Source organism: Zalophus californianus, chromosome 15, assembly GCF_009762305.2.
Source record: "Zalophus californianus isolate mZalCal1 chromosome 15, mZalCal1.pri.v2, whole genome shotgun sequence".
NCBI lineage: Eukaryota > Metazoa > Chordata > Mammalia > Carnivora > Otariidae > Zalophus > Zalophus californianus.
The window spans coordinates 17,350,433-17,369,536 of record NC_045609.1 but is presented as its reverse complement, the minus strand read 5'-3'; the positions used below and the strand labels follow the sequence as shown (position 1 = coordinate 17,369,536).

Genomic DNA, 19,104 nt, shown 5'->3' with positions numbered 1-19,104 from the left:
CTCCCCCTTCTTTCAAGTTTTTCAGCCCGGAGGGTCCCTGTCACACAATTACAGTTTTAGTATATTTGAAAGCAGCTTCTCAGGGATTACAACACATGTCAAAGTTCATTTCAGACTCGTTACAAGGTAGAGAGAGGCCTCTAAGCCGACATTACTCTCTTGGTAATGACATGTTATTGGGGGAAAAATAAGGAAGCAGTCATCGTTAAGTGGGACACAGTAAAGGATGTCAGCTTCGACTTCTTGCGAGATTGGTTCAAGGCCATTAATCAGTTCCCAAGGCTGACTATGAGCTGGATGGATTTTTGATGCCGGGCTTTTAAGCTCATTAAAATAAATCAGAAAATTGCTAGAGCATTTGATCAAGACTGTAAATTATTCCCAGAAGCAACAGCCACTCAAACAGGCCACCGACATTTGACCCGGTACAGATTTAGGACAATTTTCTTTCTAATAGGTACCATTTCTTGTGTCCACTCCATAAATGGAGGTTAGGGATGGTCTATCTGCGGCTAAATGAAGACTGTGGAATGAACAGCACATACAGGTTGTGGATACTGAGTAAGCCATCCTTCAGAACGGGGTCCCTGAACCCAGTCATGGGTAGGAGGCAGCGCTGGGCCACAGTGATGTATTGGTGAGGGGGTGCTCCTCAGGCTGACGCTACTGGAGGTCAAGTCCACCCTGTGGTTACAGAGATGAGGCTCCCGCTTTCCCATCTCTTGACCAACCAGCCAGCCATGGGACAAACACACACAAACTCCTAGTCTAAAGCAAGACAAAGTCAAACTGGGGAACTAGGCGATGCTTTATTGATGTACGTGATGCAATCGGACTCTGAGGCTGGTAGAATGAAGGGAAGAATGAGACATAAACGCAGGAACTGGGTCTCTATTTTTGCTTCTAGGGCAAAACTCATTATTTCACAGGGGACTTGCTTCTGCCTGGATCAGAGCAGCTGTCCCCAGAGCGTGCGTGGTCCGGGACGCATGAGTACAGAACACATCATTTCCTGGAACCGGGCAGCAGGGAGGAGCTCCCTGTCCTGCAGCCAAGCTTTTCTTTTTATGACAAGGACACTTTCTCCCACTTGTGAGTCCTCATCCCTGCTCATCTGAACCAAAGGAACTGGAACAGCTCTGGGGGCTCTCTCAGTTGGTAAAATGGACTCATTAGGGAGAAGTCCATCTCCTTCCAATGAAGAGTACTCAAGTACAAGGACAGTATTCTCAGCTCTCAAGGGCTTTAGACTCCTGGTAAATAAAACAAAGCAGTGTCAGCACCCCCATCTCAGCAGGAGGCATCTGCTCCTCCTGGGAGCCCTGTGGGACATCACACTGTTGCCCTGGGCCGTGCCCTGCAGACCTGTGCATGCAGCCTTTGCCTGGTGGGGTGTGGCTGCCAATTTAGATGCAGCAGACCGTGGGCTGGAGGGAATGGGGATTCGAGATGACACCGTTCTAGGGAATTCTGTGATTGGAGCATATTTCAGAAGTTAGAGGCAAACAGACGGCTTTTCTTGGTCACCATTTACAGTTGTATAAGTAAGAAGTGGATTATTTGTTTCTATCAATTTCGATGTTAGGGGATACAATTAGTGAATCCAGTTCCAAGGTGATTGGAAAAAGTAGTAATAAACTTTATGCCAAAATGCTGTTGGATGCTGACCTCTCCTCTCCCCCTGCACCTTTCTCCTTTGTTCACATCACGTAGAAATTGAGAAAAGCCTTCACATTCCTAGCCTCCCCTGTAACCATTAATGGTCAAGTAAGATGGTTCTGGCCAGTGAGACATAAACAGAAATTTGAGAGCCTCTGGGAGTCTTTTTGGTTTTCTTGTAGTACTCAGACTCTACTACCCTTTCTTCCTCCCTCAAACGTTACGTGATGCCTGGAGATAGATCAGCCATCTTGCAACCATGAGACAACAAACAGAAGGACCAAAGGCTAACACAGTAAGAATGATAGAGAAAACCTGCGCTTTGGCACATGGAGCTGCCCGGCCAGTATCGACAACTGCCTGTCTCTGGGCCTCTGCTTGTTTGAGCACAATTAGTAGCCTTTGCGGACAGTTATGCGCAGCTGAGAACATCCCCAATAACATAACCTTTATTCCCACTGAGAGGCCAAAAGAGCATTCTTCGAAAATTCAATTCCGGGGCGCCTGGGTGGTGCAGTCAGTTAAGCATCCGACTCTTGGTTTCGGCTGGCTCAGGGTCGTGTCAGGCTCTGCACTCAGTGAGGACTCAGCTTAAGACTCTCTCTCCCTCTCCCTCGGCCCGTCCCCCCCCCAATAAATAAGTAAATAAATAAATAAAATCTTTAAATAAATTCAAATCCATTGAGTACACTAAATTTCCTGTCAAATTTTAGCCTCTTTGGAATGAGGTTCCCTTTTACATTTGTTTTAGTTGGATTTTGGGTTTTTCCTTTTTTTTTTTTTTAATTTAAGTACAGTTGACACACAGTGTTACATTCCTTTCAGGCATACAATACAGTGATTAGACAATCCTGTATCTAACGCTACACTCAGAAGTGTCATTGTTTCTGTATTTAAGGGAGTAATCTAAGTATAAAGTGTAACAATTTCCCAGTGAAATGCAGAACTTAATCTGCTATGCCCAGACGAGGTTCATGAAAACTCTAAATCTTGAATGAATAACATCGTCAGTGTCATGCCTTGCTTTGCAGTTAGGTTTTATTTTATCACATAACATGCTCCATCCATAATCAACCCTGGGAGGAAGGTTGGGAGGATCTTTCTGCCTCTGTTTTCAATAAGATGGGAATAGGCTTACCTTCCCTTTATCCCTCCCCAGGACATTTATGGTTCTTGATTTAAGTCTGCAGGGTGATAAGCTTCTCTAAGAAATCTGGGTACGACCCTGCTGACAGACATGTGGCTGGTATACAGGATCTCTAATAACAGCTGTGATACCGAAAGGCTGGGAAGAGAAACCATTTCTAATGTGCGTTCCAGTTCTCTACCCAGAGTCGTCTATGGTCAACCCTGGCAAGTAAACAAATACTAGAGTAACATTCCTCTATTCCAGGGATTGGTGAGCTATGGCACACAGGCCAAGTGTGGACCACAACTCTATAAATAAACTTTTTTTTTTTAAGATTTTATTTATTTGACAGAGAGAGACACAGCGAGAGAGGGAACACAAGCAGGGGGAGTGGGAGAGGGAGAAGCAGGCTTCCCGCGGAGCAGGGAGCCCGAGGCGGGGCTCGATCCCAGGACCCTGGGATCATGACCTGAGCCGAAGGCAGACGCTGAACGACTGAGCCACCCAGGCGCCCTATGCAATACAGTTTTAATTGAACACAATCGTGCTCATTAGCTTCCATACTGTCTGTGGCTGCTTTCAGGCTCCAGCAGCAGACTTGAGTGGTTGCAACAGAGAAGACATGATCCTAAAATATTTATTACCTGGCCCTTTGCACAAAAGCCTTGCTGAACCCTAATCTGTTAACTCAGATTGCCAGTGACAAAAGGAACAGATCTATACTTGTATAGCATCCTTCTATCTAAAATTTAGCTTTGGAGGGCGCCTGGGTGGCTCAGTCAGTTAACTGGCTGACTCCTGATTTTGGCTCGAGTCATGATCTCAGGAGATCGAGCCCTGCACTGGGCTCCATGCTCAGCGGGGGAATCTGCTTGAGATTCTCTCTCTCCCTCCGCTCCTCCCTCCTGTGCACATGTGTGCGTGCTCTCTCTCTCACACGCCCTCAAATAAATAAATAAATCTTTAAAACATACATAAATAAATACATAAATATTAGCTCTGGAAACATCTACTCTATTTACAGCACGTATTTCATGTGTCATTTTACTATTTTATTCCTGCATGAAGAGATGACTATCCAGAAAATTCTGAACAAAGCGATGCAAAAAAAAAAGCTAGATAACTTATTTTATCCCCTTCATAGCGAGAAGAAGAGGTAGAAATAACTTACAGGTGATAGCTAGAATTGCACATCACAAACTTCATCACTCACAGAAAATTGATTTAAAAAGCTATACTGTTGGCAAAATTCAGATCTGCAAACTTTAAGCCTGAGACATTGGACTTGACCAAAGGGGGCGGTGGAGAAAAACAAAAGGAAACTTTGGGTCTGGCCATAAACGAAAACTCTGAGCGGCAAATGCTACAATCAAGAAAATTTGATGAAGACAAAAGCTAATTGATTAATCAGCTCTTCACGATAAATTGTAAATGGAAAAGAATTTATCCTGATGAAAATCACTTTTGAGAAATAAGAATGGAAAATGTTTCATTAGCTTTAGAGAAATGAAAATGATTTAACTACTCTATATAATAGAAATTGATTAGTGAATTAAATCGGCTGAATGGGTTCTATCCCAGAAAATATATTTTCAAAGAAAATTCATCAGGAGTCACACAAATTTGAATTCTGCATTCTTGTGTAAGACGGCACATTCTTGGGGGCTCTCAGTTTGTTTTGTGGGTGCCTCCCTGGTGGGGGGGGTGGCCCTGGACAGGCCTGGGGTTCCGTTTCTGCATCGGTAGAGGGAGGCAGATACAGAAAGTACTGTTTTCCAGAACTATTTTTTCTACGCAGCCCATCTTACACCTATATTATTACTACAGCAAGGTGGCTGGACTCCACGTGTTTGCTTTGGCACCTGTGTGGTTGGGAAAAGTCTACAGGGGACAGCACTGCTCACCATTTAATAAGTTTAGATAAGAATGGCTGTCCAATGGGAAAACGTTGTCACCCTTTTCCCACCGAAGCTCCATACGGGTGATGATAGAAATGCTGTCCTTCTGGGCCTGAGTTGTATCTCTTGCGAAAACCGAGTTCCAGAAATAGTGTTTATGCAACACTTTGGTTATTCTTCCATGGAAAACATTGCAAAGAAATTTGGGAAGAGAAATCTGAGGAAGTGCCTTCTTGCTGCAAATGGGAAGGAGTGGAGAAGTCAGGGGGCCGTGGGGAGGCCAGCCATGGTAGGAGTGCTAGCAAAAGCTGCCAGCCAGAGCCAGCCCTACACGGAGGCCGGGGTTCCTGGGTCACCACTGGGGCCTCCCCCTGGTCGTTGTGGAAAGAGCTAGGCGACACGTCCCGTCTGAACCTCGGTATGAAGAGAAGCGCCCACGACAGTTGCTTTGCCCATCTTACCAATAGAGGGACCGGCTACCCTTAGAGATGGTTCCATGGCAAGTGGTCAAGCTGTCTGGACACCGGGGCTTGGCCTAAGATGTCATGCGATGAGCCAAGGTGGAGGAGGGCTCTATGTGGTTTGCACTTATGATATTTAAAAACAAACACAAAAACATTGAGCGGGGCGGACCACTTATACTACTTTATCAACAGTAGGGATTCTGATGGGTGCATGAGTCTCTTCTAACATCCTGTCCAAACAACACTGTTCCATATTTAGGTGAAGAATTCAATCTGTGTATGTTCTTCGACAGAGCTTTACTGGGAGAACCCAGCCGCTGTGTCTCCCTAGTTCTTTTCTCTTCACCTCATGCCATTCCCTTGGATCTCGAAATGTTTCCACGAAGACACCTTGGCTGTCCGAGTAAGGAGTAAGGAATTTGGATAAGGGATCTGGAAGTCTTCCCTTCTCCCTCTCCCCTGGATGGTCAGGTCAATGGTGACTTTCTGGAGTCAAGGTTGCCCTGTAGATGACAAAGGGTGGGACTTTCTGGCAAGGTCCCATGAAAATGGCACCCCAGTTGGAGAGCCCTAAAATCATACCAGTGGTGCTCAGGTATTACCCTGATGCCCAAAAAGGATGATCTCTCTTCCAAAAGATTCTAGGCAAAGGAAAAATACAATTCTCTTCGGCTACCTCCTCCAGACATTAAGTGACCCCCTGTGCCAGGAACTGCTTCTCCTACCTAAACCCATTTGAGGGATTTCCCAAGCCAGAGCAGAGAGACCATCACATAACACCATGCTTTAAAATTATGAATCACAGGCGTCTTCCCCTGGGGAAGAAATACCCAACCGCACTTGCTGGGTTATTCCACGATCATAAATTAAAACTATCAATCAGACTGTCAATAAATGTTTACCAAGCACATATAAACAGATTACAGTTACAAAGGAGATTAGGAAATTGAGAGAGAATGCTATAAACAGTTTTATGCCAGGAAGTATGAAAGCCTACGTGACAGTGACAATTCTCTAGCAAAATTCAAATCATCAATAGAGGCTCAGGAAGCACTAGAAACCTTAAGTAAATAATTGAGGAGCGTGCAACAAAGTTCTGCTGAGGTTCTATCTTCCAGAAAGACACCATGCCCGAGGGGGAAAATGGCAAGTTCTATCCACTTCTGAGGGACCAATAATCCTCATCTTTTGTGAATAATTACTGAACATGTCTTCTGTATCAGGTCCTGACCCAGCCCTGGGAGGCACAGCGCAGGAAGTTCTCCAGCTTTCCACGGTCTTATGTCCATCTGGAGAGGTACTATGTCTGCACATGTAGATGTCACCGATGAGATCGCAGCAACAATTATAAGACGCTGCCCCTTCCTAAGCACTTTTGATGTGCAGGGCACCCTTCTAAGACCTCACACCTGCTACTTCACTTCCCTTCTCCATCACGGGGCATGTGGTAAAAGGGTAGAATGTACTAAATGCACCGTAGCTCTTTGAGCACAGGTGTTATTCTTGCTCTTGTATCATATACTCTTGAATTAAGGTCAGGGAACAAATCGGGCCCATGGTTATATTCTCTGCAAGCCCCAGGAGAAAAATTCCTATGTCGAGGGTTGTGATGAGTACTTGGCACGCAGTGTGCCGTCACTCATGAAAGGTCTGCTGGGGTTGTGGTTTTCAGCCAGGTGGTTGGAGAGAGAGCTAACTCTGCTCGGCTGACAGCAAGCAGAAATGCAACGGTAACCTGACCCTCCACCCGACCCAGAGCCGAAGGTCTCTATCCTGTGCACTTTGCCCACCCTCTTCCTCTCTGGGTTCCCACAGTGCCCTTTGGCCTCCACTGGTCATCTCTCCCCGGACCTTCATCCACGGCCAGCAAGAGCCCGATGGCGCCCAACTAGTCTTCGGCACAGCTCCCCTGTGCTTCTGGACAGTGTTTCCGACACTCAGAGGGCCCTTTAAGGACAAATTCAAATGAAATAATAAGAGACCCCATTCTCTCTGTTGAGGGTGGGGAAAGGGATCTCCCCTACCCTGTCTGTTTTCTCAGAGCACTTACCTTAGAAAACTTGGTGTCGTCAATACAGTTCTCTTCTTTTCGAAATACAAACAGGAAGGACCAGAGCTCCCTTAGCTCCCAGTCCCTGAGTGCCGTACATAGGAGCCTAAGCTGCGGGGGTGTCTGGCTCCGCGCTGCCAAACTACCTCCTGCCCTAAAGGGGTGAGAAGTGTGTCTTTCCTTCAGTTAGCAGATGGTCACTCCAATTACCAGGTAAAGTCAGATGACCTCTGCGTGACCAGGAGCGCCATCGCGTCCTCTTGCTTAAGGACTAGGTTGTCATCTGTCTTGAGAACACGTGTGTAATGGTAGTATCTGCTGGCCATCTTTTCGTAAATTCCCTGTGATGCCCATCACATGGGTTTTAATGCTTACTCCCTCAAAAAAGTGTTTTCTTTCTCTACTGTTCTGTGGAGAGAATTGCCGGGTTGGGAGAAGACTCTGTTTTTTAATTAAATGCCCCCAACAGTGCCCCATAACCGCTTGTCTGATGCATGCATCACTCCCCCACATGTCCCACAGGCCACCTTACTAGACTCCCTGCTTCCTGCCTCCGAGGCTCCCTGCCATCTGTTGTTCACACGACATGCGGTGAGGTCTTGCTTCAGTGTAAATCACATCCCATTCCCTCCAGGAGCAAGACTCTCCAAAGGCGGCCCATTGTAGTTGGTGACAAATCAGAACCCTTGCCACGTGGAGCCATTTACACAACCTGACTGCTGCCTTCCTCTGTAAGCCCTAGTACACGCCCCCCTTGTCCTCTGGGCGCCGGCCACTCTGACCTCATTCCTGTCCCCTGAGCACAGAAACCACCACCCAGCATGGTTTCTTCCTCCATCTGTGAGCCATGGCTCATTCGATCAGTTCGAATCTCACCTTCAGAGGCCTCCGTGAGCACCCCAGAGGAGCACCCTGCCCCACACCTTATCCCCTGACTCCTTCTTACCTTCCTTCTACCGGGGATCGTTGCATGAAATTATACGGTTCATGTATTGAATTCTGAACGATGAGCTTGCTGAGGGCTGATTTTGTTCTTGGCAATACTTTTGCATCCAGAACAGTGTCTGGCCACAGGTGGGTCTCAAAAATCCGTGTGCCCCCCAAGGTGGAGCGGCCCTGGCTTTAGTGGTGAACTGGTCCATGAGTGCAGCAAATGAAAGCAAGAAATTTGGAGAGGTACTGAAAACCATCCCGGGCATGAGCGGGCTCAACCAAGTAGCTGGTCTATTGAAATTCAGGCCCTTTTTGAGAAAATTCCTTCTGATTGAAATGATAGAATATTTCTATCGACTCCTAAACTCAGCTCTTCACTAGATGTTTCCAAGCACATCCAGGTGCCCCCCTGTTCGCAGCTCTTGGATCTCCCCCAGTTCCTGCTCCTCTCCATGCCTAGGTCTTAGTTTTCCTGTCCATTACCCATTTTCTGGGTTTCCCGAGCTCTTTTGATAAATGCCTTTCTGCCTAATTTGTGCAGATCGATCTGCACAACTTGCAGGGGAACGTTGACACGTAAGGGGCCACCTGCACAGAACACTGTGTGTGCAGGGGATGGCCAAGAATCATACCTGGGGATTATTGTTCGTACCACTACTATTACTAAAACCTAAGTCACATTTGCAGCACGTAACTTTATGAAACCTTGCCAGGGGCAAAATTAAGCACAGAACTCATACACATCTTTTATAAGCAGCTTTATTGAGATATAATTCACTTATTATACAATTCACCTATTTTAAGTATATGGTTCAACAATACCTAGTATGTGCACAGGTATGTGCAACCATCACCACCATCAATTTCAGCACATTTTAATCACATTAGAGAAACCTCGGATCCTATAGCTATCACCCCACCTCTACCCCACTCTTCCCCGGCCCCTGGCAACAACTAATCTATTTGCTGTCTCTGCAGATTTTCCTGTTCTGGACTTTCATATGAATGGAATCAAAGAACATCTTAGTCCGTTTGGGTTGCTGTAACAAAAATACCACAGACTTTAGGGCTTAAACAACAAACATTTATTTCTCACAGTTCTGGAAGCTGGGAAGTCCCAAGATCAAAGCACCACCAGGTCTGGTGTCTGGTGGGAACCCATTTCTTGGTTCAAAGGTGGCTGTCTTTCCCCTGGATCCCCAGTGGTGAAGGGGACAAGGGAGCTTTCTTGAACCTCTTTTCTAGGGCAATAATCCCATTCATGAGGGCCCCACCTCCCAAGGCTCCACCACCAAATACCATCACACTAGGGGTTTGGTTTCTATCTACGAATTGGGGCAGCGAGGAGGGGACACAGACCTTCAGTCTATAGCATATAATCCGCGGATTTTTGTGACTCATTCGTTCACTTGACGTAATGCCCTCATGGTGCCTCTATGTTGTAGCGTGTGTTGGTGTTTGATTCCTTGTTATGACTACATGGACATACCACGTTTTGGTTATCCATTCTTCAAGTTGATATGCATTGTTTCTACCTTTTGGCTGTTATGAATACTGTTGCTATACACACCCAATGAACACGGTTTTGTGTGGACATATATTTTCATTTTGGAGGGAAATACACCTAGGAGTGGGATTTCTGGGTCACATGGTAACTAGGTGTAGTCTTTTGAGGAACTACTAGACTATGTACCAAAATTGCTACATGGTGTTACATCCCCACCAGCTCATACAGTTTTTAATTACCTAAATTAAGCAAGAAATTATATTTATACATCAGTCATAGTAATCGAACCCGTGACTGTAGTACTTCATATCCTAGTACTCGGATGAAAAAAAGTCCTATCCAAAATAAGCGATTCTTATGTTCCTTTTTATGTCCTCACAGCTAGGACTGACAGTCAGTGACTTTATAAATTATCTTTTCATGGGAGCCTGAGCTAATAAATCCCTTTGAAAGCTGGAGCATAAGGATCGCTATGAGATTTTATGAGAGCCATTAGCTCAAAGGAGACAAATAGTTCCTTTCCTGAGCCATTCATCCACACGAACATAGCATGTGTTTGCTGCCTAATGGCACCTTCCCAACGTGGGAGAATACAATTTATGAGAGTCTGAAAATGATGTGTCAAAAAGACGAAATGAGCGGTGACAAAAGATGAGACGTATGAAGAGTTGCTGAAGATAAACCTTTACCACAGAAAAGATGGGAATTAAATAAAAATCTATGTCAATTCTAAATATGCACCTGGACCATATCATGTAAGAGAGAGCGCAAATAAGATATTTGTAATTATATTAATTATTTTAATAAACCCAGCAACATTGTGGAGAATATAAAAATCTCTACAATGAAAGGATTTTTTTTTTTTTTTATTCCATCTCTTTTTGCTATAGAAAAACTTCACCAACTACCGGGGACTGTCCTTCCTCCTACATGATGGAAGCTGCCTCAGGACATTACTCTGCATTATTCACGCCCAGAGATACGTGTCCCATTAATTCCACGACAGTTACTGTCTCCTGGGAGGTGTATCAGTGAGCTTTTGCTACATAACAAACCACCTCCGACTTAAGGGCTTTAAAGAACGAATGCGTGCTTTCCAGGAGTCTGTGGATGGCGTTTTACATCAGGCTCAGCTGGGCTGTCCCGTTCTGGGTGGGCTGTGTTGTTTGCCCCTGAGCCAGCTCGGAAGGAGACAATGGAGTTGGGATGGCTCTGGACGGCCGAGATGGCTGCACCCTCTCTCCCTGCGGCCTCTCACCCGCCCAGCAGAACACTAGCCAGGCTCGTGGATGCAGTGCCAGAGGGGTTCTCAGGACCAGAGCAGAAGTCCCAAAGCGTCCGGAGCCCAGGCTGGGCTGGTGGGGGTGGGGAGAAACTGAAGGTGAGAACGGAGCTCCCACGTCTGAAGTCATTGCCTCCACCCACCCCAACACTCCTCTTGGTTGACCCTGCAGAGGGAGAGCAATGGAAAACTCCCAGATGTTTGCAGGAGACCCTGAAACCAGCGCACTGAGCACCAGGTTCTGTGTGCATCCGTGGGAGCAGACAGCTTCTCAGAGGGCTCATGGGGGGTACCAGACAAGAAGGGCCACCACGGCTGTTCAGGTAGAGGGAGGCCTGTGAGCCCGCTCAGGTCCCAGGACCTGAAGATCACATGGAAATAAGCCAAGGGTGCCCACAGGCCCCAGGATTCCTAGCCACAAGCAACGGTTGCTATTTAAAGCAGAAGAAAATTTATTAAAAGGTAGAGGGAGATAACCATTTCTAGGGAAGCCAGAGACCCAGGCTCGGAAAGAACAAACCAGCAGTGATGCTCAAGGCCATCCAGAGGCTGCTTCGGAGAGAGGCCATCTTCACGGTCGCTCGCTGGCAGAGATCTTGTTCCTCAGTCCAACATGCTGGAGTCTCACACAGGATGCCGACGAGCGGACACCAAAAGCTTGCCACGCAGGCCGTAAAGACTGGAATGCTTCCACCACCACCTTGCACCCACAACACACAAAACAAGTTCTTTCTCTCCTGCTTCTCCGCCTCTCGCTCTGAATCAATCTTGCACGGGGGCATCTGAGGAGCCGAGCCTGAGTCATGTAGCTCCAGGCAGCCAGGAAGACCTGGGAATAAGGTCTGCTCCCATCCCCGGGAAACAGGATTTATGAAATGGGAAACTCTCTAGGTGGAAGAAGAGTGTTCAAATGATGCTGCGCAGCCCAAACATGACAATTTCCACTGTCGGGGAGCCATGGGTGAGGTGTGTGGCTGAGAATCAAGAGTCCCTTTTCCCAGGCATTGCCCTGAGCAGGCAGGAGATGTGCTGGGAAAGCTGCAGAGCCAAGAGCCCAACCAGGGAAGGAACGAAGGGCCAGAGATTGAGGGGACTCAGAGAGACCCCGGCGGAGGGGCTCCCATCAGGGGAAGATGTTGGAGCCATGCCGCACCCCCAGGGAATTACAAAGCATTGTCCATGATAAGAAATTGAAACACAGGTTACACTGGTTGTGAGCCTCCAGGAGCAAACACAGTGAGAAAAGAGGTGAATTCCCAGAGCCCCAGAGGCCCTGTCCCGTGCCCTGGATAAGTCAGACCCCCCCCACCGTTCCGGGTGCCACTGTTGGAAAGAAGAAGGGAGAGGAAGACCGTTGAGTGGGGAGAGACGAACTCAGAGAGTGTTTGAACTCTGAAGTTCAAACTTGACAGAGCGAGAGACTATTTTAAAATGAAACGGTATCGTACAACAAAATTTAAATTCCATTTTTACTACTGTATGGGAATGGGGGCTCCAGAACAAGAGGCGACAAGATGTACAGTTTTTAAAAAGTCAAGTTAGAATGTTTGCACGCTAAACCCCGGAAAGCAGATTTCCATTCTGCTGTGCCTGGGGTTCAAGGCATCCTAGGGTCTGTGCACAGCATCAACCTGCAGCCCCTGAGGGAGGCCCGGGAAGCTGTCCTCTTGGAATGAGACCAAACTGCAGGGACAGAGGCACCAGAGGGTCAGCAGAAGGAAGCCAGGGATATTGGTCTTTCTTCCGCACTGAAATTGTATTTTATTTTTCTAAAGATTTATTTATTTATTTGAGAGAGAGAGAAGAGAAAGGGCAGAGGGAGAAAGAGTCCTAAGCAGACTCCACGCTGAGCATGGAGGTCACATGCTGCACCAAAACCAAGAGCTGGACGCTTAACCGACTGCACCACCCAGGCACCCCCACGATGAAAGGTTACAGAGTGAAACCCCTCAGCAATGCAAAGGCAATTTCAACAGTGTCACCTTGGGCCGTAGGGCAGGAGCCTAGTGCTTATCTGGGGCGACAAGGCCTTGGAGGAAACGATCCCACAGTCAAGCCAGAAAGCAAGCCCGCAGCCGAGGAGCTCTGGGAAACCGAGGGCAACCATCAGCAGCTGATGAGTGTGCGTCTCCGAGCTGGAGGCTCTCCGCAGTCATACAACTGAGGCCAAAGACTGGGCAGAGCGCCTGGGGAAGACCTGGGCCCGGTGCCCAAAGGTGACCTCCTGCCCTGTGAGGCCATGCTGCTGTGGGTGGTCCACTGGGGAGGAGGGGTGGGTAGCCGGATGCTGGAATGGGGGCTGTTCCGGGGAGGACACGTCCTGGGGAAGGAAGTAAGAGGCTCACCTGGGACCCAGGCCTCCCAGTGTGGACCTGGGAGGTCATAGAGGGAGTTCTGCCCCCAGGTGTCACAGACCCCCCCGGGCATGATCTTCGCATCCCTCTGCCCTGAGCACAAACCCACCTGGGCTTGGAAAGGAAAACAAAACACATTCAGTGCAGGCCAGCAGTGTGGAGGGGAAGGACTAGTAGGCCCCCCGAGGCCCTGGTAAGGATCAATTAATTTAGAATTCACTTCAGCACATTGTGCTGTCAACGGGAAGGGGATATAGCTCAAATGATGAATGGTCCCCATGAGGCTCACAGGGCTCGAAGCCACCCATGTCTCTCTCTAGGCTGGTGACAAGCAGACAGACCTCATTACAAGAAATGCACCTCATTCCCACGGGCAGACCCATGGACCTTCCCCTCCGAGGTGTTCAGAGCGTTCCCTAGGGTGTGTGAGGGGGTGTGTGTGAGAGGGGCTGCATGCAGGAGGTGTGCAGGGCCTGCCGGGCATCCAGACGGTGTGGCTGAAGTTCCTCTATTTCCCATCCTGAGATGGAACTCAAGAACCAACAGTCTGAGCCCTTACCCAGGTGCAGCCACTTTGCCCGAGGAGTCCAGTGGCCTTGGACATCGGAGCGGGGCAGACGGACTCTCCCTTACCAGGTCTTGCCAAGCGCGCAAACCGGACCCGATCCTGCGACGGGGATTGTTCTGTGTTCCGTGCCTGGCTCAGCGGCGCTGGGTGCTGTGTGCAGAATGGCTGGGGCGGCTGGAGGAAGAGTCCGGAGGGGAGGGGAGCCAGGGTGCGCGCCCAGGTGTCCGGGGGAAAGGGGCCACGGCTTTCCAAGGTTTGGAAATGGCGGCTAATACTTTTATTATATTGCCTCCAACCTCTGAACCTCATTTCTTCTCAAATGTGAAATTGTGTTTGTAGAGTTTTACAGGACACAGAATTTTACTAATATGATATCTGCTTTTGCAAATATTTCCTAACACTGACTGCCAGGAATGTTGGAGAACAGAGGCTCCTGTACCCTGGAGGAGGAGCTGATGTCCTCTGTGTGTACACCGTATCAGGGGTCAGTCACCAAATTCCGGCTGGATGACATCCGGCCCCCCGGCTGCTTTTGTAAATAAAGTTTTATTGGCACATAGCCACGCCGATTCATCACATAGCATCCATGGTTGCTTTTGTGCTACAACCCAAAAAGTTGAGTACTTGCAACACAGACCATATGGTCCACAAAGCCGAAAATATTAACTAACTGGCTCTTTAAAGAAAAAGTTTGCAGACCCCTGCTCTAAATCAAAATGAGGTGGTCTGAGAAAGAGCTGGGTAAGCTCGGTTCATGTAATAGGTGTCACGACGGTTCACTAAGCTCCCTTCCGACTACAAAACCCTGCAGCTCTCTGACTTCACATGTGATTCAAGACCACACAGCACACCCTCCTCCCGCAAAGCAAACACTGCCTGCCACCTCCCAGACCGATTTGGTTTCGTGCTCTCTTTTCCCAGAAAGCAATCCTCTCTCTCCCACGGAGACTCCCCAGTGCATTAAGCAGAGTTTGCTGCCTCTGCCTGGAATTGGCCCAGGCTGACTGCTCCCTCTGGGTCTGCAGGAGCCCCTGGGAGGGCAGAGAGCTCTCTCCACAGTTTGCCATCAGGGCGTGCCTCATTTCAGTCTTCACAGGGAGGTTCCCAGGCAAACAGGAAGAGGCCAAGGGCCACTGAGCCCTGGTTTCCCTGAGCTGGCTCCTTGATTAGTACGGTCACCTTGTCAACCTGAGCCCACCAGCAAGGGAGCAGCCATGCCTTACCTCTATCGGGCCGCAGGGCCCCAGAAGCACCCAGTTCCCAAGGATGCCCGCATCACCCACTCCTCAGGCCAGAGCTTCGAGCAACTGAGGCAGGAGTGCGTGCAGAAGGGCGTGCTGTTTGAGGATGCAGACTTCCCAGCCAACAGCTCCTCTCTCTTCTATAGTGAGAGGCCCCAGATCCCCTTCGTGTGGAAACGGCCAGGGGTGAGTGCAAGAGGAAGTGGTGGGGGTGGCAGGCAGGGGTGTGGGCTCAGCAGCCTGGCAGAAGGCAGCGAGGAGAGGAGGGGCTGGGTGGGTGGGCTACACACAGACGCATCTGCCAGGCACATCTGCCAAGTCTACTGTTGAGATGCTATGCAGTTTGCAGAGGGAATGACACGCAGGGGGCATGCACCAGCAAGCCAGGGATGGCTCCGGCACCATGCCCAGGGTGTCTGGCTCCACCCCACCCCCAGCTCTCTGACTCCCACCAAGGTGAGCCCAGGACGGGAACCCAGAGCCAGAGAGGGTCTTGTCATTAAGTGGTGAATGGGAGACAAGTCTCAGGTGACACGTTCTATGGGAACCCAAAGGCAAACATGCAGAGCTGGGTGGGAGGCAGTCTTGCCCCGTGTGCTGAGGCTGCTGGGATGCATGTGGGGATCCCGTAGCTTCTGGCTGCAGCCCAGGATGTTCAGTGTGGATGGACACTCATGCAGCGAGTGCTCAGTACACCCGTGAAGGATGGAACACTCGGGAAGCAGGGCCTCTCTCCCCAGACCACAAATCTCCCTTCCCAGAGGGGAGCCAGCGTCCGAGCTGCCCCACCCCCAACAGTCTGGAGGTGACGGGCCCCAGGGGCACCAGCTGGTGCCTCCCACAAGGAGTCAATATTTGCTGTGCTGGATTAGTCAGGCCTTGACCTCCGCCCGGGCGCTGCTGGCTATCATTCCTTCCAGGTGGGGACACCTTCCAGGTGGGGCTCCTACGGGGACGGGTTGCTATGGACAAGGAGAGCGCAAAGAGGGCTGGACAAGAGGTGAGACCCTGAGTGCTGGTCCCACCCTTCCACTGATTTGTCCCGCGACTGTGGTCCTGGCACTTAATTCCCCCGAGCCTCAGTCCCCTCCCCTGTGAAACGGGAACAGAAACGACCAGAGAAACGACCAATGTAGATCCAATGTCCAGCAACAGTCCGCAGTAAGTGGCAGCTGATGTCATGATTGCTATTACGGGTGTCACCCCAGAGCAATGCCACCTACGGCTACATGACCTCCTCTCTGGACCCCACACAAAGAGCACCTGCAGGACGTTTATCACAGGTGTTCTCAGGATCAACACCTGCGGCCGGACAGGGAGCAGGAATGAGCAGAGGGAGCCTCTGGGCTGTCACGTGGCCCCATAAATGGCCGCACAAAGCCCTCAGCCGGTTACACGGGGTGCCCTGGAGCTAGGATGGACCGTCAGAGTCGTCTTGTGTCGGGGTGACAGTGTCACCGGTGTCTGTGGCCCTCACCAATGAGTACCCCCAAGAGCCATGACCTTGGAAAAGGTAGCTTTCTCAGCACCCCCAACAGAGGGAACGAGCCGAGCCCGCCCCCGCCCCCCGCTGCGGGGGGTCCAGGCCATGCACCACACGGAGCCTCACTTTCCTCTTCCACAAAAGGGGGTTATAATGCTGCTTCCTTTGCGGGGCTGTTGCAGGGATTCCCGTGTTAGCGTGTAGAGCAGGCAGAAAGGAGCCTGTAGATGGGTGTCCCTGACTGTGTTTACACGACCCTGCTTGTAACCAGACTGTCCCCTCCCCACTGGAGGAGGGCGCCCTGCCTTTCGGTCTGCACCGCCACCCACTGGCTTAAGGTGTGATTCCGCCGCCGCGTTCAACTCACCTTCTCTTTGCCGAAGTTGGAGTTTCTCGGCTGCACACAGGCCAGCATGGAGAACGCCTTTGTTCCCGCACGTGGAGTGGAGCAAGGACCACCCAGACCCCCAAGGGAGTCCAGAGTCCCAGATCTCAGCTCTAGGAGGCAGTCATCCTCACTACTGATCTCTCTCGGGGTTGCCCCAAAGGATGGGTGAGGCCGCCATCCACTCGGGGGCCCTCCACCCGTGACCAAGGGCAGAACGATCTCTCTCTCTCTCTTTTTTTTTTTTTTAAGATTTTATTTATTTATTTGACAGAGAGAGACACAGCAAGAGAGGGAACACAAGCAGGGGGAGTGAGAGAGGGAGAAGCAGGCTTCCTGCCCAGCCGGGAGCCCGATGCGGGGTCCGATCCCAGGACTCTGGGATCATGACTTGAGCCAAAGGCAGACGCTTAATGACTGAGCCACCCAGGTGCCCCAAGGGCAGAACGATTTCTTCATTTACCTTAACTCAGGTCTACTGTTGCTGTCTTTCCTATGGATTCATTCTCAGAATCCATTCTGCCTTTCCCTTTGCGTGCCCCTGACACGGTCCTTTCTGTCTTCACTCCCAGAAACACACCCGTCTGTTTGCAATCCGGGGGGCTAGGGGTTTTACAGACTTCTGATAGACTTGTGTGAAGTCAGCAGCAAGGGGCTGGGTGGTGGTGAGGATTGAGATTCCTCCTGCAGGACGGAGGGCCAGGGTCGCTGGTGTGCAGATGGGCGGGCGGCAGGAGGGAAATGCTAAGCGTTGCCAGTGTCCCTCCAGAGGGCTTTTGTGGCCTGGGTGCTGTTTGCATGTCTGCTCAGTACTTAGGTGGTGCATGTTCGGGCAGCAAGTGCCGAGCTGCCCAGTGGGACCGTGGTGCCCTCCCCAGCACCACCTTCTTGGCAAACACAGCTGTGCTCGCGGGCGGGGTCATGAGCACCAGAGCAGTCGGAATCAGAAAAGTCAGGGGGACACCAGAGAGCAGTGGGCAGCCGGGCTCACCCTCCAGAGAGCCCCGGGCAAGGCGCTCACCGAGGGGGAGCCCCCGGGGCCTGCAGTGGGGCTGGGGTGATAGGCTCCGCTGGGAGAGAAGGGGAAATCCCCTCCAGTGGGCCTCTTGGAAAGGGCTGTGTGTCGGAATGGGGAGGAGTGGGTCTGGGGTGCAGCCAAGGGCCTGCCTTCCTGGGCCCGCAGCCTTGACTTCCTCAGCTCACAAGCGCTTCCTTCGGCTTTTTCCTCCTCGCCTCCCTGTCCGCCTGCATCCTTCTGTTTCTTCTATGCAATTCCCTCCCTAACTTCTCAGCCTAAACCCAGGGTACCTCTTCGCTGAAGATGCTCATAACCCTCTAGCCCAGGCTGACGGCCCCCTGGCAGCCTGTGGCTGAGACTGCCCTGCACACTGGGCCTGCCCTGTGCCTCCAGAGACACCCCCGTGTTCCCACGCGACTTTACAGCCCTGGGTAGCACACAGCTGCCGATCCGAGCCCAGCCTCTCCAAACGTGTTACAAATGCGGCTTCTCCCCTTTCAAATTAATGACTAAGTAAAGAAAAGTCTATGTGCGTGGCTGAGCCCCTGATGATGTACGAAGTGAACAGAACAGGCCCCAAGAGGGAACATTCCAGGACGCCTGGTCCTCTGTCTGGGTTCACCTCGGGTTTGTCAAGACTCCTCTGATCTTCCTGTCCCAGGACTGTAACAGGTAACCCTCATCCTCAAGCCCCCAAACAGCATTTCACAAGAACAAAGGTACCTCTGGGCCCCACACACGCAGGCTGTCCAGGCACAAATGCAATGCATCCAGAGTACACACGAACCAATATGCGTGTGAGACGGGCGCACGTCACACGCTCCCCACACCTGAGACCCACATCTGTCGGTGTTCGTGGCCACGCCCCTTTGGCCTGAACATTCACGGACCCCACGCGGATTCATTGACTCCCAGGAACACTGGACAGACCCCTGTATCAGCCACGCGTCCGGGGAGTTCACCACTCCATACCCGATGGCTAACTCCTGTTCACTTGGTGAGAGTTTCTGAGTTTTCTCCTTCTGTGTTTTTCTCCATCCATCCACAGTTTGAGGCAATTTGGTAAAACTCTGCTGGACAAAAACAACTAGCTGCACGATGGAGCCGAGACGCAGTGGCAGCTGTTGGCCCAG

At 50.4% G+C, this 19,104-nt stretch overlaps 1 protein-coding gene across 3 annotated transcripts in view; it reads left to right on the top strand.

Moving 5' to 3' along the window:
- Positions 1-15,031: 15,031 nt before the first annotated feature.
- The window catches only part of CAPN9 (calpain 9), a 41,156-nt gene continuing 37,083 nt past the window's right edge, over positions 15,032-19,104 (top strand). For all 3 annotated transcript variants that reach the window (XR_003518578.1, XM_027586950.2, XM_027586961.2), the window contains exon 1: positions 15,032-15,271. Coding sequence is in view for 2 of the 3 variants with exons in the window: in XM_027586950.2 (XP_027442751.1) it covers positions 15,059-15,271 (213 nt within the window). In the remaining variant the exon portion in view is untranslated. The remainder of the gene's footprint in view (positions 15,272-19,104) is intronic.